The following is a 26,236-nucleotide window of genomic DNA, read 5'->3' on the forward strand; positions in this document are numbered from 1 at the left end:
GGGCCTCCTGCATTACATGTGTTTGGCCCTTAAAGATCAGGGCTCTACCTTCAGGGCTTTTTGGAATAGCATATAGAGGAGGAAACTTACTCAACTAAACCTCAGCATTTTGTTCATTTATTACACTCTAATCTTGCCATAATGGAATTCAAGGCAAGATGCATACATTTCCCAGGTAGCCTCTCATCCTGACACTGACCAGACCCAGGTGTTGGGATGGATGAGCAATTTCTTCAGTTCACCTTTTAATGAGAATGTTCCTAATTTTGCAATTCCAAATCATTATGTGAACAAAAACACAGTTATCTTTCAAATTCGCACTTCTCCAAATTTTGTAATAGAGTTATCCCATAAAAAAATGTGCATGTTAGGGAAAAGTGCATGCATTAGGAGAAATGCACATAAAATGCTCAAATATTTTCATAAACTGAAAAAAAACTTTAAAAAAGATTCATAAAGTTTGGGATGAACTGAACTAAAGATTAGAAAAATGAGAAATGGAGAGAAACCAAAATTGACTGATTTGTCCATCTCTTCTCAGGCTTGCTTAGCATCATCAACATGGCTGCATCAGATGCTTTCTGACCATGCTTTAGTAAATTATATATTTTATTTACATACACATTCCTGTATGTGAGATAAAAGATCCCTGAGAGCATCTACCTGTATAGATTCCCAGCAGAATATAGATCAAAGTATCAGATGGTCCTGTTGACATCACAGTGCTATTCGTAGTATTTGTTGTAATGCAGTCATTTGCACCGCAGCATGCCAGGTCTGCGTCTGAGATTTCTACTAGTCCATTAAAAAAAAACCATGAAACAAAAGAACTGGTTAGCGGTTAAAGTCCAGGTCAAAATTGAGATCATAAATACAACTAGGCTACGGTCACACAATAATTATTTGTGTACCAAAGAACTGTGAGGGTTTCTCAGAATCTTATCAGGATTCTCTTCTCCAATGAGATCAATAATGGTGGACAAGATTCCTGAAATCCTAGAATTTGTCCCAAATTCCTTTGCACAGGGATTCCACAGCACATGCACTGGTTCCTCAGTGGGCAAATCAATGTGGGAACAGTTCCATGAGTGTAGGAAGCTTGATATCCCTTCCCTGATCAAAGAGGGAGCTTGTGACCCTCCAGATGTTTTGGCCTACAACTCCCATCAGCCCTAGCCAGCATAGCCAATGGTGAGGGGTCATGGGAGTTGTAGGGCAAAGCATCTGGAGGCCACAGCTTTCCCAACCATATCATAGATGATGACTGTGTAAGTGCAGTATTGTGCACTCTGACGCTGCAAAAAGCATTTTTGTCTAAGTGGCCTTTCCTGTCCCAGTGATAGAGACCCCACATATTGGCTGGTAAACATAAGAATTACGGCATCAGAGAATACTATTTCTCCTTTCCAAGCATTGCTCTTCCACAGGGAGGTCACTATGTCTTTGAGCCATGGTCAAATGTTATGATCCCTTGTAACACTTCAACAGCATTTCCGAGCAGCACCTTTTGGTCTGGTCAGCCACTGGAATTTTATCCATCAACAGCAATCTATTTAAGACTGAAGTTGTAGGACGGTCATTTTAATTGGTCCCACTGTTGTTTAGCACTAATCTGCCCCTAATCTTGCTTTTATTGTTATCCCTGGATTTACTCTGAACTGGCCTAATAACTCCACCTGGCCCAAGTTAACAATCACAGTTCATTTAATCCCTTAACTCCTGGGCTGATCACAATACTGCCAAAAATAAAAATAAATCCTTAGACTAAACCATTACAGGACTAATGAACAGTGATATTGTCACATAAAGTTATGCATCTTTAAAAGACAGCCTTTAGTGGAAGTGGTGTGTAGGGACTGGAGGTGGGTTCTGAAGGTCAGGAAGACTTTTGGAAACCTAAAGAACTCTGTGTGTGTGCATGTGTCTGTGTGTGTGAGAGAGAGATGTGGGGGTGGGGTGGGGTGGGAGAGGGAGGGAGGGAGGTGGAGGGAGAGAGAAGGAGAGGACTTATTGGGAAGGGAAGATCTGTGAGGAAAGTTATAGAGAGGCCTGAATTGTCTGATGGGGAGTGACATCTGTTGTTTTCCTCATCTGGATCACTGCCTTCTATGGAAAACAAACTGCCTGACTGAGATGCTGGAGAAGGCCACAAAGCAGGGCTGGCCCAAGACATTTTGCCTCCTGAGGCAAAGGACAAGATGGCGCACCTCTCCCCCATTCCATATATAGAAGCCAACTAGACTGGCAGTTGAATCCTACTTCAACACTGGCAGTAGAATTCATTCATTGCACGTGGGGACAGCAGGCTAGCTTTGGGGGTGTAGGGCAGGCCATGTGGCACACACAGCACTGTCCTCAACCCCTCACCACTGCTTCCTGCCCCACAGGATCTGCTGTCTGAGGCAACTGCCTCACTCTGCCTAATGTCCCTGCCACAAAGGTACACAACACTATTTTAAACACACACTGCTCCAACCGGTGTTCTCAGAGCTATTTCCAGTTAAATAAATGAACCTGCCTTTGTTCATCTTCTGAGGCCCTGTTACATGTTCCATCCCCTAGAGCAGGAGTGGGCAACTTTGGAAGTTGTGGGGGCCAATTTCTGCGCCCTGGAACCTCCAAGGGAACCTCCTAGAACATCCAAGGGAAGATGTTCTAGGAGCATCACCACTACTGTATTGCTGCTGTTCAGTGGTGAGAAAAACACACATTTACGTTTTACAACAAGGTACATGGGGAACATGTCTCTTGTTTTAATGCAAAATAGCACTCCCAGAAACCTCAGGGAGCATGATATTGCATTAAAATAAGGCACATGCTCCACGCACACCTGTTTTAGAGGGAAAATGTGCCTTTTTCTCATTGCTGCCATGCACCATTGAAATTTGATGACGATTTGGTGGTGGCAGGGGTCTAACAAGGGATGGTGGGCATATGCAGAGGGGACATTTGTTGCCCAGCCCTGCCCTGCCCTGCCCTGCCCTAGAGCAGCGGTTCCCAACCTTTTTGGCACCAGGGACTGGTTTCGTGGAAGACAATTTTTTCATGGACTGGGGTGTGTGTGTCCATTTGTGTCCATGTTCTTTGCAGTAATAGACTATGTTAGGATTTATGTAGCCTATTACTTGAAGACCAGGGATGCAAATGGCATCCTTGTCCCAGCGGCCAGACATCCGCCAGCAGCCGGAGCCGGCCGGCAGCTCTGCGGACTCACTGTGGAGCGGAGCCAGTCAGGGCCGGCGAGGATTCCGGGGGGGAGGGATGGATCATCTCCCTCCCCCCCGTGGACCCCCACGGACCCAAGGTAAGGGGGTTTGGCACACCCCTATGCTCACCTCCTGCTGTATGGCCTGGTTCCTAACAGGCCACAGACCGGTACTGGTCCGTGGCCTGGGGGTTGGGGACCCCTGCCCTAGAGAGATGAGGTTGGTGGAGACTTGAGACAGGGGCAGCTTTTATTTATGTAGCCGCAACCTGGGTCTGGAACTCCCTTCCCAGGGAGGATAGATTGGCTCCCTTGCCATTGGCATCTAGATGGCTAGTAAAAACAATTTTGTTTTGCCAAGTGTTCACTGATTAATGCTGCTCCTTGATCTTAGAGGATCAAGGAGCAGTTGTTTTATTGTAATGTCTGCATTTTATCTGCCTTGTTTTAGCGCGTGTGTTTTGCATTTTATGCACTCATGAGTGGAGGGGTGATTAAAATGGATATTAAATAAATAAATAAATAAATAAATAAATGTGATAAAGAATGTTGGAAACGATATATGGGTAGGCATCTTTTGTTCTTCCAAGCTGTGGTGTTGAGCACAGCAAAAGCTGATGCAAGGTTCCCTTTCCCTTATTGGCAAAGGGGAAGAGGAGTTCCCTTACCTGCTAGCTCTGACAATGAGTTGTCCATCCCATTTAAGCTTCCATATGCATCATTTCAAGCATGCAAGGAGCATGACAGCTCATCGGAAGCCAACTCATTCTGAGTCAGGCCATTGGTCCATGCAGCAGAGCACTGTCTATACTGTCTATACTGACCGTGCAGCAGTGACTCTCTGGGGTTTCAGACAGGGGTCTTTCCCAGCCCTACCTGGAGATGCTGAAAACTGAACCAGGGATCTCCTCCATGCAAAGTCTGTGCTCTACTACTGAGCTATGGCCCTTCTCTAAGTAACTGGAGGACACAGAGGACAACTATAAATATGATTATTTTGAAGATACACAATTTTATGGGGAAAAAAACTTTGAAAAAACATTCCCTCTTCTGATTACATTAATTGCAAATGACATGATCCTCATATCTTGCTGTGCTCTGTATTTATTTATAGTTTTACCTTTGTTGGATGTCTGGTCAAATACCAGGGATGATATAAGATTCCCCCAGACTCCAGAGGACTGGAATATCAGGAAGAAGATTCCGAAATACTGGCTGACAACGTTGCTTCTGCTTTTCCCTGCTTTCTGAGCATATGAGTTGCCAGCAATGGTGAGATATGTACACTTGGCTGACCAAAGTGGTGCTCCTCCCAGCCCAAGGATCATGGATGTGGGGATCAGCGTGTACCTGCCAAAAATATATTGTTCAGTTATCTCTTTCAAGCAACTAACTCATCCTGAGAGAGAGGCCAAAGGTGGCCTATTACACCACTAAACTCAAAATTACACACATTGTTTGTCTTTACACTGTAATGAGATTTTTAAAAAATCATCTTGTGGTAAGATCCATAAGAAACTAAAGCATATGAAAAGTCCATTGCTAACACACATTCAACACCTGCCCATCACACTTTTCGCAATGCTCAAAATTCCTGTTTGATGATGTATTATACGTGGAGATCTCCATAAGTCTTGGAGTTCATGTCAATATATTTTTTTTATCCTGGTCCAGTAGGCAGGTTAGAATTATATATTTGGTTCAATTCAAGTTCAGTGAAGAAAAGTCTGATGTAGCTGCCCCCATGAAATTCACAACAGCGTTGTAAATTGTGGGGGAAACATGGTTAGGTCCTCTGAGAATCCTCATAATAATGAGTCATGAAACTGGATGAGAACAGGCAGGTGCGAAGTACTAGAAAAAACATTTTGGAGGTACTGAAAACATTTCATGTACATGACTTACTAACAAAACATTATGGGGGTTCTGAAGAACAATCAACTGAGGGTCAAATGAGATGTGACATTGGCAGCAAGGGAAGGGGCCTTTATTGTTTTAAGGAGGGTTCACATGAACCCCCTCTGAGCACATAGTGAATATGTGGAGGGGTTCTTGAGGCCACGTGGCTAGCCCCGCCTGCTGCCAGAACTGCATGCCACTCCCCTCCTCCCCGGAAGAATGTCTGGTGGACTTCCATGAAAATGATTTGGCAGGGTTCCTCCTTGAGTGAAGGGGCTCTCCGTGCACGAAAAAAAGAGATTCTCATGACTATTCACCGGATGTTCATCAGGGGAGGGGGAGACAGTGGTTGATTTGCAGTGGCTGCGGATAGTATGCATAGCCAAGGGCCCCCTTCTTTCTTTCCATGAATGGTGGGGGTCATGAGAAACCCCCCTTTCTTTTCTCCAAAACACAGTTGCAGGAGTGGGTGATTTGGATCAGACCATTGCAAAGAGGAAGTGGATATAACTCTACTTGCTATGCTAATTCTCAAATGCAAGTAACCCTCCTGAGCCTGCTATTAGTGATGGAGGGGAAAATATACAAGCACAATGGGTACCTGTATGGTTTCCTCCTCTATAGCTAATAGCAGCTGGGTTGGATCCAGGATCTGCCCACTGTGGGTGGAAGGGCCTGCTCACAGAAGGTAGTCCTGCCCAATTTTCAGGGATCTCTCTCCCCACTGCTCCACAGCTCACCCCATTCAGCGGGCTCCACCAACCCTCAGTGCAGCATTTTCAGGGGGCTGGAAGGGGTGTTGTGGGGAGGAGGGAAAGGAGAAGTCCACTTCTGCTAACCTAGTTGTATGTGCTTAAATCTGGGGAATCAGCATGGTGGCAAAGGGTTACCTTCTCCCCCCATGCCATGTCCCTCATCCAAATAGGGGCCTCCTGCAGCTGCTTAATAATAATAATAATAATAATAATAATAATAATAATAGATTTGAAAGCTCCAATCCTGGAACACTCATATCACATCCAGTTTGGCTCTGAGTTCCATCACTGACAATCTTCATAATGAAACTCTAGAACCAGGGTGCTATGGAAAGATGTTGTCTCTCCTTTTCATATTAATCTATGTGAACAGATGAAGCTAATAAAGCTCAGTGGTAACAGAGCTAGTTGTCTGTGGTTCTGTATGGGTTCACTACACTTTTTCATCACATGCCCCCAAGACACCTTTATTGTATTTGTAGTGAGTGGACCCTGGTGGAAATGAAGGTGGCCGGATAACAAAACATTAGGTGCACTGTTCCTTCCCTACTTTGAAGTTTGACTATACTTAAACACCAGCCATTAGATGTTATATTTACTGGCCTTTTCTTGGTTTGCATTGGCTCAGGGCTTTGTTTACTAAAGAAGGAGAGACTAGTGATCAGTTAGGCTACAAAAGCAGTGGCTGTAAACAAGCCCAGCTTAAATAATATGCTGCACATTATATCTGTTTATTCTGCTTTCTCATTCTCTTTGGGATGGCCCAGCAAAAAAAGCTGGATGTGCTTAGCTGTTCTCATGAGAAATACCTCATTGACATGTAGAGGTGGCCTGAAACTCCAAACTATGATAACCCACAGAATGGTCTAAAGCAAAAGCTGTGATCTGAAGAACTTCCAGCTGTGGAGAAAATTCTGATCTAAAGCCAACATTCTATCCCTCAAAAGATGAAATTAGAAGGGTTGTTTGTCCTCTGTGCCTTAGTACATCTGAGATTGGCACCATCTATTTTCTGATGGTGCCAAACTAAGATGTACTAAGGCCCTTGAATCTCAATAAGGGTAGATGGATGATGGAAGCCAGGCAAGGAGGACTGAAGGAATTCACATAGCTGTTCAGTGCACCTCTGTTTGCCTCTTCCCATAACTCACAGGCCAGGGCCAGCTTTGGGTACCAAGGGTGCTTCCAGACAAAGCTTTCATTGTGCCATTGCCCTGCCTCATTCACCAAATTTTACGTGGATGTCATCATCTCCCATTCATAACCCTCTCATGTTTGCCCACTGCTTCTTCCATCTTTTCTCTTACCACAGAGGATCCATTCAGGAGAAAAAGACAAAATAGCTGCACAACACTTTCTAATGAGTAGTACCAGGAGCCCACCATCCAGTAGCACCCCTGGTCCCAGTGGGAGGGGATGAAGAGAACAATTTCCCAGCTTTCATTCTCTGTTTCTGTGTGTCATTAAAATGAACTCCAGTCCAGGCTGGAGGTGGTATCTTTTTGAGTTTTAACATCAAAATATCGAAGGCAGGGGTGGAGACCCTCTTTCAGCTGAGGGTCAAATTCGGTTTTGGAGAAGCTCTCAGGGGACACATTCCAGTGGTGAGCAGGGCTGAAGGTAAAGAGGGGTGGGGCCCCAAACACCAGCATACAGTAGCTTATAGCGCTTACTGCCAGTTACTCAGCCTTTGGAGAGGCATTTCAACCTTTTAGATTGGGGAAAAACTGCACAAAACGTGGGAAACCACCAAACGGTGGGTGATTTGGAGAAAAGGGATGGAGCTGGCAGAAGGGGACAAGGCCATCTGTGGAACCCCTGGAGGCCAAGTTGAGAGTACCCAAGCAGGCTGGGTTTGGACCTCAGGCCTGAGATTCCTCACCCCTGTTCTAAGGCCGGAAACCTGCTGGAAAGAGCCACCTCACCTTCTCTTTGAGGATGCAACTTTGGGGGCCAGCCTGCATTATGATGGTCACATGGAAGCTTTTCAAAACATCCTCCATGTGGCACACGCCCCACATAGCAACCATAATGAGGATAGTGGCACATTGCTTGGATTGCTTCCATTGCACGGAATATTTCCATATCATTATGAAATATTTCTGGCAATAACATGGAATGCCTCCACATGATAGTACTACTCTACATATTACAGCTGCCGCAAACACCCAAGAATCATGATTGTGCCAACTTGTCATAGGATGACATCAAGCACCATCAAGTGAAACAAAAACTTGATGAATTACCTTGACTGGACCTAGGTCAAGGATTTTAAAACAAAAGCTTCATTGGAATTGCTGGGATAGCTACTGAGAAATGGCTGACTCACCTCTTTCAAAGCAATATGTCTTTTATTAAATGCCAAATGGTGAGCAGCTAAAAATGCTTAATGATACATAATTAACAATCTGAAGATGTAAATAAGTAAAAAGTACTTAAAGAGAAGACACCATAATCCAAGCAGGTTTTCAATGAATTCTGGGTAACAAACATACAAAACTAATTGGCCTGATGACCTGGATGGTATCCAAAGAAAGACTGCTGGATTGTAGAGTTGTATCACTTGGTCAAAGAGTTATTTGAGTAATGAACAGGGATGAGATTGTATTATTCAAGGTCAAATATGTACAAAGTTTGTGCTTATCAATTAATGAGCAACAAATATTGGATTAAATCCAGGTTTAGGCACATACAACTAGGCTGGCAGAAGTGGACTTCCCTGCCCCCTCCTCCCCACGGTACCTCTTCCAGCAACTGAACATGCTACACAGACTGTCAGGGGACCCTGCTGAATGGGGTGAGCTTTGATGCAGGGGTGGGTAATGGGAGATCCCCCCAAATCAGGTGGAGCAAGCTTTTGTGAGCACAACCCTTCCATTCTTAGAAGGCAGATTCTGGATCCAACCCAGTGTATAAGATATACTTACCAAAAAAGCTTGATATACAACTGTCTATAAGAATGTATAGACTTAGGGTACAATCCTATGCATATTCATACAGAAAAAAAAACTCCCAGCATTCCCCAGCCAGAATGCTACCTGGGGAATGCTGGGAGTTGTAGGGCTTTTTTCTGTATGAACGTGCATAGGATTGCACATACACTTACTTTAAACATACATAGTAAGTGTATGTAGGCAAACATGCCTACATACACTTACTTGGGAGTAAATCCCATTGAACTCACATCCATGTAGGTGTGAGTGCATAGGATTGCACAGACTATTAGGACTCAAATCTTTGATAAAAGATTTTTTAGGAAATATTGTTTCCTGATAAACTGTTATGATCTGATCATTTTTAGCAATGCTATTCTTTTAATAACATGATTTTTAAAAACAAACATATGCAATATGCTGTAGTTTGATATTCTGCTTTGACAGTGCATATTTTTATATAAAAATGAAAAATGGATCTAAAGATGATTCCCGTACTAATCCTTGTCAGTACAACACCATTTAAAACCATTTTTAGCTTTCTTTGAAGTGTATTATTAACTATAGTTAGTTAACTGGCAGTCAAAGGCCGTAGAGAACTTTAGAGTGAAAACATTCAGCAAAGTCCCAAATTCATAAGACACATTCCTCTCTCCTTGCTCCTAGCTGCCCCCCTTTGATTCCCAAGACCCCGGTGATACTTCCAGCCCCAAAGCATTCAGCTTGGTACTTCTATTAGTGACATGACAATAAAATATTAAGGTTTTCTGGTCATATAAAATCCTCAAACTGACTTTCAGAGTTATGTTTTGTAAGACCATGCTACAAACAGAATTTGAAGATTTTCATACTGGATTTTCCATGGTGATATATCAGTCAGGTTCAAAATATATTACAGTCCCCCAAACTGCAGATCTTATAGGAAGCAGGAGATCAGTATTACCAGCTGGCATAGAAGTTGCCCAAAGAGTATGTAATATAGCAGCACATGGAACCCACAATGGTCCACTTGCATCCAAACTTCTTAATGAGGAATGGTGGGAGAAACATGGAGGACAGGATAAGAGCACCGTAAACTACGCTCAGAGAGGCAACACCCAGGCCTTCTTCAGAGTGGAGGCTGCTCTGCAGAGACAAAATGTAATGGGTCCAAATGTTGACAACAAATGATAGGGGACTTTGACAGATGGGCGGTGTGTGAATGAGAGAGAGAAATGAGCCCACAGGCAAGCATCCCTCTTTGGCCCCAAGAGGCATGAAGCAGAGTCAGCCTGTTTATTGGAGCATCGGGGAGCTATGTGTCTGTGGCTGTGGGACTGACCAAGCCTGGAAGGGAGAGAAGAGAACCTGCTTGAGCAATGAGGAGATAAATAATGACCCTCTCCTTTTGTTGGGCAGCAAAGTGCTCCCCTTCCCACCAACTAGCAATGACAAATAGAGGTACAGCACTTTCTCATGAAAATGGCCTCCCAGATCTTCAAGGCCCCATCCCATGCCATCCCCCCAAGCATTCCTAAAAGAGAAAAGGAAGCCCCCGCCGTCTTCCCAAGAATTGAGTAGTCTACCCAAATCTGCAAGCAATGTGATATTTCTCTCTCTCTCTTTTCTCTTATGGCCTACTTGGAGCTGGGAAAAGTTCAGAAACGGACAACCATGATGGCTTTGGATGACTTTCCCTAATCTGATCATGCATCTCATGCAGTTTATTCATCTAATGAAGTGGACAGTGTCCCTGAAAGCTTATGCCAGAATATTTTTTATAGGGAAAAAATGTTTGTAAAATTATGCATGGCATGAAGGAATTGGATAGGTAGAAATGTTTCTCCCTCTGTCTTAATATTAGAACAATACTAGAACTCAGGGCTGCCCAATTAAGGGGTGGGTTGTAGGTTCAGGATGGACAGAAGGAAGTACTTCTTCCCACACCGGATAATGAAGTTATGGAGTTCTCTGCCATGAGGTGCTGTGATGGCCACTAACATAGATGGCTTTAAGAAAGGCCAGGACAAAATCATGGCTATCAATGGCTATTAGTCAGGATAGCACTATAGAGCCTCTATGTACAGTCAGTGGCATTCCACTGAATACAAGCTACTAGGAAGCAACAGGGAGAGAGGGCAATTGCCTTCCCTGTTTGTGGGATTCTAGAGGCATCTGGGTAGCCACCATGGGAGGAAGCAGAATGCTGGATTAGTTAGACTTTTGGCCTGATCCAAAAGGGCTCTTATGTCTCTATGGTCTTTAGGTCTCTCTTCCATTATGAATCCACCTACTTTATAGCCCAGTTGTCTCAAACCTAATGCCCTCCAAGTGCATTGAACTACAACTCCCAGTGTCCCCCAGCCAGCCATATTGTCTGAGGGATTCTGGGGGTTGTAGTTCAACATTACCAAGAGTGCACAAATTTGGGGAAGGCTGTTACAGCCCCACATATCTCCTTCAAAGGTCTCCTCCAAGAATATACATCCCATAGCAGGACATCCCACCTTTGAGGAAGCATCCAAGTGTAGTCCACTTACCTGGAGGCTCTGGAGCCCTCCATATGCGGTAAATAAAAATAAGAATCCAAATGAAATAACAAGGATATTCTTCAGATGCTTCTCCATGCTTGGGTCCCACAAGGTAAAAACCCGACCAATGAAGGTGTTCAGTGTATCATTCCAGAAGGAGAGAGTCTAGGGAAGGGAACGCAATGGCAGCCTGGTTCTGGCTTTGCTTTGTCTGTAATGCAAAGGAATCACGTTAGCCATTTGGATACCTGCCAGTGAACTTTGCCTTCTCCAATACTGAGAACACCATAAGAAACTGTTACTTACTCACTTGTTCTGAAGTATTTATAGGGCTCCACCGATTACACATTATCTGCCCTTACACTCCATTATATAAACTTCTTCCAGCAGTGAGACCATTTGTCATATTCCCTGTTTGCAGTGTAATGTAACATGTGTACCTCCACTGTAAACTGGCAGAGAGGAAAGAGTTTTGAAGAACATATGGGTGGGATACAGTTATACTTAGAAAGTTGCATAACATGTTTAAAGGAATCATAGTACTTATTAGTAACTGAGAAACTCTATACGACAGGGGAACATGAAGCTGTCTTCCTTTCTATGTAATGACCACTATGAATGCACTGCATGCACAAATAAGGATAGTCGTGTAGTGAAGGATCTCTCACCAACTCAGTCAGACCTGGGGGATTTAGTATATTGATATTTTTAATTTGCTGTCCGTTGTTTTAGAAGTGCTTTACTTTGACTGGGCAGCATCTCAGTATATATGCTGTTTCTTTTGTTAGTCCTAGATGTTTACATGAATTTGAGTTCTGAAATAAAAATAAAAAGTAAACTCCATTTATTTATTTATTATATTTAATGTATTATTTATATTTTTAATCTGCACAATAACCAGTGTTCTCTGGGTAGATTAGAAACAGAAGACTAAAATGCCACACAAACAGTTAAAAATATAAAGTACAGTGCAAATACTTAAAAGAATAGAATGCAATATTTTTCCATGTGAAAAATACAATACTTTCAATATTTATGTAGTTAAACTCCACTGTATCTCTCTCAGGGATAAACAGAGGAGGAAAATGTTTGTAAAAATGGGGCCAAGAAGGTATGGAATGCAAAATAAATAAATCAAAATAAAAGAGCAGTGCTGCGCCTTAGGTTTCATTAATTACTTGCCCCACTGTTTAGTAGGGATGGGTGAGAAATTCATTCCGCTTGCATTTTAATGTGAAGTTACCTAATTTTGCAATTTCAAACTACTATGCAAACTGAATCTCAGTTAAACTTAGAAAGTTGTGCTTCTCTGAACTTTACGATGGAGCTGTCCAATAAAAAAATGTATATATAAGGGGAAATAATGTTATAAATGCATTATATATTTTGCAAAAATGCATACTAAAATACACATACTAGGAGAAATGTGCACAATCGATGGACTGGTCCATCTATGCTGTTTACAGGCATTCTTCCCGCCAACACCCTCTGTGTTGTTGTTTATTCGGTCAGTCGCTTCCAACTCTTCGTGACTTCATGGACCAGCCCATGCCAGAGCTTACTGTTGGCCGTCGCCACCCCCAGCTCCCCCAAGGTCAAGTCTGTCACCTCCAGAATATTTTCCATCCATCTTGCCCTTGGTTGGCCCCTCTTCCTTTGGCCTTCCACTTTCCCTAGCATCAGCATCTTCTCCAGGGTATCCTGTCTTCTCATGATGTGGCCAAAGTACTTCAGTTTTGCCTTTAATATCATTCCCTCAATTGAGCAGTCTGGCTTCATTTCCTGGAGGATGGACTGGTTTGATCTTCTTGCAGTCCAAGGCACTCTCAGAATTTTCCTCCAGCACCACCGTTCAAAAGCATCTATCTTCCTTCGCTCAGCCTTCCTTATGGTCCAGCTCTCGCAGCCATAGGTTACTATGGGGAATACCATTGCTTTAACTATGCAGACCCTTGTTGTCAGTGTGATGTCTCTGCTCTTCACTATTTTATCAAGATTTGTCATTGCTGTCCTCCCAAGAAGTAAACGTCTTCTGATTTCCTGGCTGCAGTCAGCATCTGCAGTAATCTTTGCACCTAGAAAGACAAAGTCTGTCACTGCCTCCACATTTTCTCCCTCTATTTGCCAGTGATCAATCAAGCTGGTTGCCATAATCTTGGTTTTTTTAGGTTTAACTGCAACCCAGCTTTTGCACTTTCTTCTTTCACCTTTGTCAGAAGGTTCCTCAGCTCCTCCTCACATTCAGCCATCAAAGTGGTATCATCTCCATATCTGAGATGGTTAATGTTTCTTCCAGCAATTTTAACTCCAGCCTTGGATTCATCAAGCCCAGCACATCACATGATGTGTTCTGTATACAGGTTGAATAGGTAGGGTGAGAGTATACAACCCTGCCATACTCCTTTCCCAATCTTAAACCAGTCGGTTGCTACTTGGTCGTTATGCAGATTCCTCAGGAGGCAGACAAGATGACTTGGTATCCCCATACTACCAAGAACTTGCCACAATTTGTGATGATCCACACAGTCAAAGGCTTGAGAATAGTCAATAAAACAGAAATAGATGTTTTTCTGAAACTCCCTGGCTTTCTCCATTATCCAGCAGATATTGGCAATTTGGTCTCTAGTTCCTCTGCCTTTTCTCAACCCAGCTTGTACATCTGGCAATTCTCGTTCCATGAATTGCTGGAGTCTACCTTGCAAGATCTTGAGCATTACCTTACTGCATGTGAAATAAGTGCCACTGTTCGATAGTTCGAACATTCTTTGGTGCTTCCCTTTTTTGGTATGGGGATATAAGTTGATCTTTTCCAATCTGTTGGCCATTCTTGTGTTTTCCAAATTTGCTGGCATATGGCATGCATCACCTTGACAGCATCATCTTGCAAGATTTTAAACAGTTCAGCTGGGATACCGTCATCTCCTGCTGCCTTGTTATTAGCAATGCTTCTTAGGGCCCATTCAACCTCACTCTTCAGGATGTCTAGCTCCAGCTCACTGACCACACCATCAAATCTATCCCGATATTATTATCCTTCCTATACAGATCTTCTGTATATTCTTGCCACATTTTCTTGATCTCTTCTGCTTCTGTTAGGTCCTTGCCATCTTTGTTTTTGATCATACCCATTTTTGCCTGGAATTTACCTCCGATGTTTCTAATTTTCTGGAAGAGGTCTCTTGTCCTTCCTATTCTATTATCTTCTTCCACTTCCGCACATTGCTTGTTTAAAAATAATTCCTTATCTCTTCTGGCTAACCTCTGGAATTTTGCATTTAATTGGGCATATCTCCCCCTATCACTGTTGCCTTTTGCTTTCCTTCTTTCTTGGGCTGCTTCCAATGTCTCAGCAGACAGCCATCTTGTCTTCTTGGCTTTCTTTTTCTTTGGGACGTTTTTTGTTGCTGCCTCCTAAACAATGTTGCGAACTTCTGTCCATAGTTCTTCTGGGACCTTATCTACTAAATCTAGTCCCTTAAATCTATTCTTCACCTCCACTGCATATTCATTAGGAATATTAGTGAGCTCATATCTAACTGATCTCTGTGTCTTCCCTATTCTCTTTAGTCTGATTCTAAATTGTGCAATAAGAAGTTCGTGATCTGAACTACAATCAGCTCCAGGTCTTGTTTTTACCGACTGCATAGATGTCCGCCACCTTTGGCTCCAAAGGATGTAGTCAATCTGATTTCGGTGTCGACCGTCCGGTGAAGTCCATGTATAAAGTCGTCCCTTAGGTTGTTGGAAGAGAGTGTTTGTTATGCACAGTGAGTTGTCTTGGCAAAATTCCATCAGCCTATGTCCTGCTTCATTTTGTTCTCCCAGACCATGCTTGCCTGTAATTCCAGGTGTCGTTTGACTACCCACCTTAGCATTCCAGTCTCCTGTAATGAAAATAACATCTTTTTTTTGGCATACTATCCAGTAGGTGCTGCAGATCCTCATAGAACTGATCTACTTCTGCTTCTTCAGCATCTGTGGTTGGGGCGTATATTTGGATCACTGTGATGTTAAATGGCTACCCTGAATTCAAATTGAGATCATTCTGTCATTTTTTGGATTGTATCCAAGCACTGCTTTAGCCACTTTATTATTAATTATGAAGGCTACCCCATTTCTTCTGTAGTCCTCTTGTCCACAGTAGTAGATCTGGTGGTCATTTGATGTGAAGTGGCCCATTCCAGTCCATTTCAGTTCACTGACACCCAAAATGTCTATTTTTAATCTTGACATCTCCCCAATAACCACATCCAATTTGCCCTGGCTCATCAATCTTACATTCCGGGTTCCTATGGTGTGTTGATCTTTAGAACATCGGATTCGTCGTTCACCACCAGCACCATCGGCTGCTAGCCGTCCTTTCGGCTTTGAGCTAGCTGCATCATCACATCTGGGGCTAGTTGAACTTATCCTCTGTTCCTCCCCAGTAGCATTTTGACCATCTTCCGACCTGGGAGTCCCATCTTCCGATGGTATACCAACATATCTCTGGTTGTACTGATCCATTTAGTTTTCATGGCAAGAATACTGGGGTGGGTTGCCGTTTCCTTCCCCAGGGATCGTACTTAGTCTGACCTCTCTGCCATGACCTTCCCGTCTTGGGTGTCCCTTCAGGATTTAGCTCATGGCGTCATTGAGGTGCTCAGGCTCCAGCACCACGACAAGGTAACGATCTCCTTTGCTGTATATATTACCTCCAACTTGGCATACCATTTCTTGCATCTGACAAAGTGGGGTCTGGATCTCAAATGCTTATGCAACAATAAATGCATTAAGGCTTCGAAGTGCCACAGAACTCTTTGTAGTTTTTACTACAACACAGTAGCACCGCTATCCCTCTAGAATGTGTTGTGGATGGAGAGTACTAAGCAGGGAGCCACTGAGCAGCCACTAGAGGGCAGCACAACATTGCTGTTCAGGACCTGAAGGAAAGTACATGCTAACTCCAGGGTTTGAGACCATAGGATGAGGCAGGATTCTGGAGTTACCTTTGCTTATAACTGCACACCTTAGACAGACAGAAATAAGTTTTCCAGCTTGGTTAAAGAAATATGTGACGTGACAGTTGGTTCAATCCAGCTTCTTTTCTGCCAGTGGGAGCATTCCCTGAGTGGAATGCTCTCACTGGCAGTAGAGGAAGAGAGACGATATATTCACCATTTCCTCCTTCGTCTGCAGCCCTTAGTGCCACTTCTGCTGCTGTTCCAGAGGGTACCACAACCCTATGGAACAGATTTTCGAGAAGTGGGATAGGGGACTGTTGGAGAATCCATGAAGATCACAGCCTCCTCCATTCTGCCAACGGGGTTCCTCCACTGGATCAGAAGCCTCTCATGGACGGAAGGAGCCCTGTTCCAGAGGATACCACAAGGAGGCTGGAGACAGATTCTGGATCCAACCAGTATCTTGTTCATGGTGTCCCTGTCCCTTCTCCAATTCAGTGAAGATTGCAAAGAAGCTAAATGAATTCTTGTGTTTGTCTTCGCTGCAGAAGATGTAGGGTAGATAATTGTTCCTGAACTGATGTTTTCAGGAAGGGAGTCAAAGGAACTGAGGCAAGTGACAAGTGATGAAGTTCTAGACCTTATTGACAAATTAAAAACAAACTTATCATCAGCTTGAAGTGGGGTCCATCCGAGAATTCTTAAAGAACTCAAATGTGAAATTGTTGATCTTCTAACAAAAATATGTAACGTCCCTAAGATCAGCCTCTGTACCACAGCACAGGACTGGAAAATAGCCAATGTAGGAAGGATCCAGAAAATTTCAGGCCAGAAATTGCAGTTCAGTTTAAGCAAGTGTAAAATGATGCACTTTGGGGCAAAAAAATCCCAACTTCAAGTATAAGCTGATGGGATCTGAGCCGGCAGTGACTGACCAAGAAAGAGATCTTGGGGTTGTGATGGAGAGCTTAATGAAAATGTCAACCCAGTGTGCGGCTGCTGTGAAAAAGGCAAATTCCATGTTAGGCATAATTAGGAAAGGAGTTGAAAATAAAACTGCCAAGAACATACTCCTCTTATACAAATCAATGGTGCGGCCACACTTGTGTCCAGTTCTGGTCACCGCAGCTAAGAAAAGATATTGTAGGGTTGGAAAAAGTGCAGAAAAGGGCAACTAAAAAGATCAAGCCGCTGAGCAACTCCCCTATGAAGAAAGATGGCAATATTTGGGTTCTTTAGTTTAGAAAAAAGTTGAGTAATGGGCATAATAGAGCTGTATAAATTATACATGGTGTGGAGAAGGTGGATAGGGAGAAGTTTTTCCTCCTCTTTCATAATACTAGAACTTGGGGTCATCCCATGAATGGAAAGATGGAGAATGTGAAGCAGAGGCCCTTTCCAATCCACATCAGTGCTCTAAATACCCAAAGGGCTTGAAAGTAGTTAATCACATTGCTATGAATTGTCCAGAACTTTTTGTTCTGGAAAGTCATGATGATATCATGCTTAAATGCAGGACAGGCTTAAAGGAGCTGGTATTAGATTACATTGCAGCCTGCCGTCAAATGAGGAATGGACTGTGAACAACAATTCTCAGAGATTCCCTAAGGTGTGTTACGTCTCTGACCCTTTGGGCTGATACTAGTGGAGTTAATCATTTTATTCTCTAGAAATACTTGTAAAGCATGCAATAAAATGCCCCAGTGTAAATTCAGTTAGAGTCTTAATGTTCTTCAGGGCTCCCCAGCATTAAAACTATTCCCAAGAATATAAAACCTTAGCTCTCATTATGAAGGTATGTTGGTTAGTTCAGCTGAGATTGGCCTGGCCTGTGCTGACCTATATCGCTAGTCCAGGGATGGGATTTTCCAACTCCCTGTGCGTGAGTTCCCTTCTAAGGAATGCATTGCATCTTTACCACAGACATCTGATAAGGCCGAAGTGCTTTTTATTTTGTACCAAGCTGTGAACATATCCCACAGGCCTGCTATGTATCAGTCTTGACACCCTTTCATTCTTTCTGTCAGGGCACCTAAGATTAAGTTGTCTCCCAAGAACCAAACAGGCTTTGTGTTTCAGGCTCAGGTCTCAGATACACAGGGAATTCCAAAAACGTCCCGTTAAAAGCTCCCAGACACAGGCATGAGAGAATGAAGAGGCCATAGAGACTGATGATCCCTCACATCAAGAAAGTTCACCTTTAGTTAGATTTTTTTTTTAAAGACACACCACATGGATGTAATTGAGTCCCAATTCTCCCCAATTTTTAGTTTTCCCTCCCCTACACTCATATTTATTTTTTTCAAGTTAAATCTTCCTCCACTAATGGCTTTTCGGGCTTTTGGGCTTTAAGTCTTCACAATTCACAACTGTTCAAGACTTTGGGCTTCTTCACTTGGAGTTTTTATCCTGCTATTGAGATTGGTTATTCAAGGAAGTCTGTGGGCCCTTTGGATGATGTCGTCAACCTCCAGGGTCTCTCACACTAAATGACCTTTATTCCATTTTTTTAAAGATTGGAGATAATGAGCTATCAAATTACTGTGCTTGCATTCCGCTTGAGTTTTCTCAAGAAAAGAGGAAAACCTGCAATAAGAGAAGCTAGAGAAATGAAACATATGGGAGACTCAGATAAGTGGGAAAAGGGGTGGGGGAGGAAGTGTATATAAAGGGAGTGCCTTGTGATCCTGCATTTAAAATGGAAGCAGAAAGCCTAGTTTTAAATGTGGGATTTTAGGCTGGTGTAGAGATTTTATTTATTTTATTTATTTACAATATTTGTATACCACTCCATATCTACAACAGATTTCAGAGTGGTGAACACAAGAGATAAAACAGTAAAAGGATAAAAAAGATTAAAACACCAGATTAAAATTATGCTATTTTTAAAAACAAAATACCAATAAAACCGTGACTGGTCAATTAAGGAATGCCTCCTGGAACAGTGCTTTTTTCAGGAGGTGCTGGAAACAGCACAGGGTTGGTGCCTGCCTGACCTCCAGGGGCAGAGAATTCTAAAGAAAGGGGGCCACCACACTCAAGGCCCTTCTCCTGGTGGACTCCAATCAGGCCGTGGGTCCATGTGGAACCACCAGGAGCATGCCCTCCAATGACCTCGGTGACCAGGCAGGTTGGTTAGGGAGAAGGCGCTCTCTCAGGTATCCTGGTCCCAAGTTCTTGGGATCACTAGTTTTGTACACTAGTACTAGAACCTTAAACCTGGCCTGGTAGTGAATAGGCAGCCAGTGCAGTTCCCTCAGCAAAGGGGTGACATGCCCTGACAAGAGCCGAGCAGCTGCTCCAGCTTCCGGACCAGCCGCAAGGGCAGCCCCACACACAGTACATTGGAGTAATCCAGTCTTGAGGTTACTAAGGCCTGTACCACTGTGGCCAAGCTATCCCTGTCCAGGAGAGGCCATAGTTTGTGAACTAGCCGAAGCTCTTAGAGCACAATCTCCCATGCAACAGCATGGTTCCCATTCAGTTTTAGTGGGGCTTGTGCAGGAGAATTTTCTGATAGATTATGCTCATTGTCCCAAACTAGGGTTGGTGTGTGGTGGTGTGGTGTTGGTGTTGGTGGCAGTATTTGTAAAATACTGACTATTGGAGCTGTATATCAATGCTAGGATCTGTATTTGCATCTGTGATCCATGGAGGGGGAAGGGTGGCTGGCAGGGAACTCATTTCCTCACTCACTACCCTGAGCTCTGGCTGCTCTTGTTGCCATAGCTCCTGCTACCACCCATCACCATCACGCTTCTTATGATGCTCATGTAGAGGTGGGGAAAAAATGGCGGCCCTACATAAACAAAGTCTGTGCGTGTGCAGATCTTCATCTTTGCTTGTGAACACACACACTTGGTTCTCTCTGTGTACAAGTCCATCCAAAACAAAAGCTCAAAGCAAATAATATTTTGAAATTAAAAAGCCATATGAGTATCCACAAACAAACAAACAAACAAACAGGGCAACAATAGTGAAAAATAAGATTTTTTTTTTTTTTACGTAAATGGCAATTCAGAAGCAAAGATTTGCTATTGCCTTAAATGACCATTTGAACACAAAGATTTGCTAGTCAGAAACACAAAGAATGGAATTGTAACAGTGGTGGCAGACAGACTGCAGGTCCTGCAGCAGGTGACAGCGAATGTCAGAGCAACAATAAATGACAACGATATTGTGTGACAGCAAGAAATGTCAGAATGGTGAGTTCAGTGGAGGCTGGTGGCTCCAATTTTGGTGGGGCTGTGAATCCATTCGGGGTTTCAGTCAGGACCAGCCAAAACTCTAAAGGAGCTATTCAAGGTGGTGAACCCTTCCTCCCAAATAGGTTCAGCATGTGTGTGTGTGTGTGTGCATAAGCCTCTTCTGTTATTAGCATTTTGAACCACTTTGGACAGACAGAGGCAGATTGGCCTCTTTAAAGCTGGCAAATACATTTAGCTCTGCCCTGCCTGTTACCCTGTCCAAAATCAATGTAATAATTTGCTTTAACTTCGTGAAAACTACAGAAATGTTGCCAGATTGGGAAGTGTGGTTATATCACTCTTTCAGGGAGATGCCAGTGCTCTTGAGTTCTGTCAACAGGGACGCGGGCCAGACTATGCAATCCTGGAACAAAGATGTGTAGATGAGACGGACAACGAAACGTCCCCTGGCATTTGTGGGACAGCTTGAGTTGCATATCCTGATGTCCTTGCCCTTGTGTTAGTGAAACCTTACCGAGCCTTTGGGGATAAAACAGGGTTAGGGGCGGGGAGGCAAGGTGTCTCTGATGCCACTGGTGGCTGGTGGCTCTGATGTTGGTGGGGCTGTGAATCCATTTTGGGTTTTAGTTAGAACCAGACAGAACTCTAAAGCTGCTTTCCAGTAGCTCTTTAGAGTTCTGGCTGGTCCCCGGAACTGTGGATGAAATCAGAGCCACCAACCTCCACTGGGTATGTGGGTGTGAGAGGGCAGATGGTTGCTCTGAATCTTTATCTCTATATTGCACTCTACAGCAGCCATCCCCTCTCTATGTGGTGGACTTCAACTCCCATAATTCCCAGCCAGCATAGCTGTTCTGGCTTCTCCTTCTCTCTCTAGTCTATTTCATGCCTCCCCTGTACTCTTCCTTTCAGTGCTGGTCACTCCTTCACACTTCTCTTCTCATTATCTTCTAGAAGTATCATTACTTGTCCTTTGCACCCCCTTTCCATACCGCAATCTCTCCCCTGCAAGCACACAACTAAGGATGCTGACTCAGCATGACTCGGGATTGTTCGAAACAAACTGGCTACAGCTGCAGTGGATATTCTTTTTGATCAAAGGCAGAGGCCAGTGTGATATGAAAGTTGATTGTTCTCAAACAAAAGCCTCCTTGGGAAACAGCTAGCACTGCCCCCCTCTCCCAGACAATCACATGATCACGGTTCGCATATCAGAAGAGGAAATGACAAAACGTGTGACCAAACCATTCCATTCTACTCATTCTGCTATTATGCTGGACTTCATTCACCTCCAGTGTAAGAGTTTGTTTTCTCTGAGCTGGTATAACTTCTCCTTTTCCCTCCTGGAACCTTCTGTTCCTATCTTTTTTAAAAGACCTGTTATTCTTCTCTCTCCCCCTCAATGAGCTAATTATGAATATATATTTCCTTAACACATACCTATTCTTGGAATGCTTTGTCCAGAGCACACTGATGCATACAGACTGGTGTGTCAGTCTTTTGTATAATTGCATGCCTTGGAAAACGTGCCTTGGAATGTCTCCTCCACCCCCCCCCCCCAGGAAAATGCAAACGTTTCCAAGGCTGAGTTTAGGCAAAGTTCCTAGGACCGGAAGCAGGTTCAAGACAGATTCTGAACTATGCATGTTTACTCAGAAGCAAATCCCACAAAGTTCAATGGGTCTTACTGCCAAGTAAATGTGAAGAGGATTTGTGGCCTACAAAAAGTGTGGTTCGGTGGCCAGGTAGGGATGTATGAGAATTTCGGTTTTGCTTGCAAAGCGTACGGACATGCCCCATTCAAAGCTCCAGATATTAGTGCGAGCATGTGTCCACCAAAAATGTCCACAAATCATTGAACACGCGATTGCATCCATCTCATTCCTGATTCCCAGTTCAATTTGTGCAAATACAAATTAGGAAATTTGTGCAAATTTGGGGGAATTCATGCAAATCTTCTGTTTGATCACTGCTCAGTTTGTGCAAGTTTCCCGTTCAGTGATCACAAACATGAATGGGAACTGGGCACAAGATGTTTGGTGAATCCTGGTGACCTGGAACATCGCTTGTTTGCCAAACCCTAGGCTAGTGTCACTGAGAGTCGTGCAGAGAGTCAGTTTTAAGTCCCACCTCTGCAATGAACTCAATCAGCCTCAGTTCTCCAGCCATAAAATGGGAAAAGGAAGCTGCCTTGTACTGTGTCAGATCATTGGTTCATCTAGCTCAGTATTGTTTACACTGATTGGCAGTGGCTCTCCCTGGAGCTGCAAGGGACTGAGTCAGGAGTCTTTTGCATACAAAGCAAGTGCTTTACCACTGAGCAATAGCATCCTTCCCCATTAATACCCTTGCCTGACAGGGTTGCTGAGTATATGACTAATACAATAGTTTTATTTTTAAAAAAATACAACTAAACCCTTGAAAGTTGGAATTGCATTCATAAAGTACTTTAAAGTACTTTGTAAAGTACCACCCATCGTTTATTATTTCACTATTCTCAAAAATGCAACCATCACTTTTGAATTTACTTTATCTTTTGATATACTTGGGGGTACTTTCAGATAAAGCTTTTATCCTGAAATCTCCCTGCCTCTAACATGAAAATTTATGGGTGGTCTAGACATCTTCAACTTGTAATCCTTCCATATCTTCCCACTGCTTCTTCCATCTTTTTCTTACTAAAACAAAAAACAAAAACACCCCCCCCCCACCACAAAACCACAAAAATGTTCAGGAGTAAAAGATGGAAGAAGCACCCAATGCCTTTTGATTGATAGCTTTAGGAGCCCTCTGGGTTTTATTGTATCCCATGTTAGTCTAGCTTCAGTCCCATTTATTTGAATGGATCTATTCTAAATAGGACCTACATTGAATATAACTAACCCTTTGTCTGGAAGCACCCAAGGTAACACCAGAGTATATACTGGGGCAGACTTCAATGTTGCCCATCGGCTAGAGGAGCTGGCCACCCATTCTAGTCTGCATGTTGCCAGCCCTGGCAATTCCATTCCACGTGTGGCTCCCACTGCTTGCGGAATGGCAATCTAGCACTTTCAGGGGCAAGCCCCCCCAAACAAGCAGAAACACTCATTTCTGGAAGGGGGCAGGTCAGCGGAGCTCTGTTGACCTGCCCCCTTCCAGAAATGAGCATTTCTGCATGTTTCAGGATGCCCCATGGAAATGCTAACTCGGGGGCTACTTGCACAACAGAACTAGTGGGGCACAAAAGATCAACAGGGGCATAAGCACCCTGTTGGATACTGCCCCTGGTCTCCTTTTACATCTTCATTCTTTGATGTTTATTCCGCAGTGATAATTTAGGCTCAATTTACATTTAATCTGTGCTGCCTTTTTTTTGAGCCAATTCCCTCCATATATCCCCCTTTAAAAGAAGTTTCCAAAGAGTGGGCTCATCCAAATCCAGTAAGGGGCACTGCGGACTCAACATTGTGTTATCTCTGACATATTGATAATGCCATCCTGACGCTCCATGAAGCCATCCAGAAGGGGCCATATAATGTCTGGCAGGCTGAGTGACTAGCTCTTGAGATAAGCCAAAATGGCTTGAGAGAAATCTGATCCTGAACATTAGCCATCTGGACATACTCCCACAGTCATCTTGAAAGTACTCCCTTGCCATCCCCCAGTTTTGCGACACTACAGCATATAAAAACAAAACCTCAGTGCCTATATACTTTATCTCCCATTTGTGCTTTTTTGCTCTATGGTGGTAGCAGTCTTCCTGAGGCTATCTAGCCTACTCCTGAATCTCCAGAGTCCTAGGCAGGAGTTTCCACCAGCCCTGCTAATTGGAGATATGTCAGGGATTGAACGTGGGACCTTTTGGATGCAAGCATGTGATCCACCATTGAGCTAGGGAAGGGTCTCTGCTTTTTCTTTTATTTTGCTGATGGAACACAGAGTTCTGTGGGAAATCATACGCAACCTAATTTCCACTTAAGCCATAGTTTGTTCTTTCTATCATTACACTTTATTTTACTTCGCAATAAAGTTAACAAAATAAAGGCAACAAAAAGAAGACGAGCATACATAATAATAAAACAAAATCACGAAAGAAACAAAGGAATTCACTAATTATAATTCTTAATCTATAACTGATATGCTTATGGAACATTATGGAACTTTAAACGGCCAAAGTAGGAGCTGAATACCTAATGAAAGTAAAAATACAAGTGTATGCCATTTTGTCTGTACGTGTGTATTAATCAGAAGGGAAAAAAAGCCAGTGTATTGGTTGGAATTTTATCAAAAGTTTGGAGAGCTTCAGCATAGGAAATAAATGGAACCCATGGTGCCATAATATCATTCTTCGAGTTAGGATTCCTTGCCCACTGCACATATGTTCTTATTTACCTCATATGTTCTTATTTACAGCAGCCTTCCTCAACCCAGTGCCTTTCAGATGTGTTGGGCTGCATTTCCCATTATCCCCAGCCAGCATGGCTACTGGGGGTTGTGCTCCACTGCATCTGAAGAGCACCAGGTTGGGGGAAGACTGATCTACAATCTCTTGCAAGTGTTGAGCAGCAGGAAGAACTTCATGGTTCTCCTTTGCCTCTTCACCCACACTGCACACAGACATTAACCCATCCCAACTCCATCCGCTGAATTACCTTGGGAAAGACTTGTTGCCGACTGCCATCCCAGCCGGGATGGCAGGCCTCCTGAGAATGGGGTCTCACGAACCCGCCTTTTCAGGATTTTGCAGCTTCTGTTCTTCCAAGGCTCGGCATTACCAGTTCCTTTGCTTCTCAAAGGCCTTCCTGTCTTGTTACCCAACTCAGGCAACATCAGTCAGTCTCACAACTTCATTTGGTGTCATTCTCTTCGGTAGAAACACGTTGCAATACTCTCTTCCTGGAATACACCCTTAAGTAATTAATGCAGTAACAAGGCGTGTGCCACTTCCTTCTTCCACATCATTCTCCCTCTCTCTATATATATCTATAGAACAGAATGTTTGTCCACACTTGGAGGATCAAAGCATGACAGAAATTACAATGAAACTACTTCCTTTTTGGAGAAAAAGGAATGCATCGAACAGTGGAGGCCAGTGGCTCCAATCCTGGTGGGGCTGTAAATCCATTCTAGGTTCCGGTCAGAACCAACCAGAAATCTAAAGGCACTATCCAAGGTATTGAACTCATTTTGGGCATAAGGTTCAAACCCAAAATGGATTCACAGCCTCACCAACATCAGAGCCACCAGCCTCCAGTGGCATCAGAGACACCTTGCCTCCCCGCCCCTAACCCTGTTTTATCCCCAAAGGCTCGGTAAGGTTTCACCGATACAAGGGCAAGGACATCAGGATATGCAAGCTGTCCCACAAATGCCAGGGGATGTTTCGTGGTGCCTCTCATCCACACATCTTTGTTCCAGGATTGCATAGTCTGGCCCACGTCTCTGTTGACAGAACTCAAGAGCACTGGCATCTCCCTGAAAGAGTGATATAACCACACTTCCCAATCTGGCAACATTTCTGTAGTTTTCTTTTCACAAAGTTAAAGCAAATTATTACATTGATTTTGGACAGGGTAACAGGCAGAGCAGAGCTAAATGTATTTGCCAGCTTTAAAGAGGCCAATCTGCCTCTGTCTGTCCAAAGTGGTTCAAAATGCTAATAATAGAAGAGGCTTACATGCATGCACACACTCTGCGAAAACACCCATTTCAATAATTCTGTAGGCAAAGTGGAGTTAATTACGTTGCATCTTAAAATAGTTGTCACCAGAAGCAGTGCTTTAAATAAATGCAGTTTTTTT

General features: G+C 43.5%; 1 protein-coding gene across 4 annotated transcripts in view; it reads right to left on the bottom strand.

Annotated features, from left to right (window-relative positions):
- Positions 1-25,377, bottom strand: part of UNC93A (unc-93 homolog A) — a 44,475-nt gene extending 19,098 nt beyond the window's left edge. The window contains exons 1-6 of one of the 4 annotated variants that reach the window (XM_084832075.1): positions 25,088-25,340; positions 11,609-11,754; positions 11,312-11,513; positions 9,736-9,917; positions 4,326-4,555; positions 664-792 (exon numbers count right to left, since the gene is read on the bottom strand). In XM_084832075.1, the coding sequence (XP_084688201.1) occupies positions 664-792; positions 4,326-4,555; positions 9,736-9,917; positions 11,312-11,398 (628 nt within the window). In that variant the 5' untranslated portion in view covers positions 11,399-11,513; positions 11,609-11,754; positions 25,088-25,340. Of the gene's footprint in view, positions 1-663; positions 796-4,325; positions 4,556-9,735; positions 9,918-11,311; positions 11,514-11,608; positions 11,755-25,087 lie in introns of those variants that run through there. The other 3 variants (XM_084832069.1, XM_084832083.1, XM_084832062.1) reach the window with 3 other exon arrangements.
- Positions 25,378-26,236: the final 859 nt, after the last annotated feature.

The sequence above is a fragment of the Heloderma suspectum genome, chromosome 1 (assembly GCF_057233095.1).
Source record: "Heloderma suspectum isolate Gila_16-S chromosome 1, 16-S_ref, whole genome shotgun sequence".
Taxonomy (NCBI): Eukaryota; Metazoa; Chordata; class Lepidosauria; order Squamata; family Helodermatidae; genus Heloderma; species Heloderma suspectum.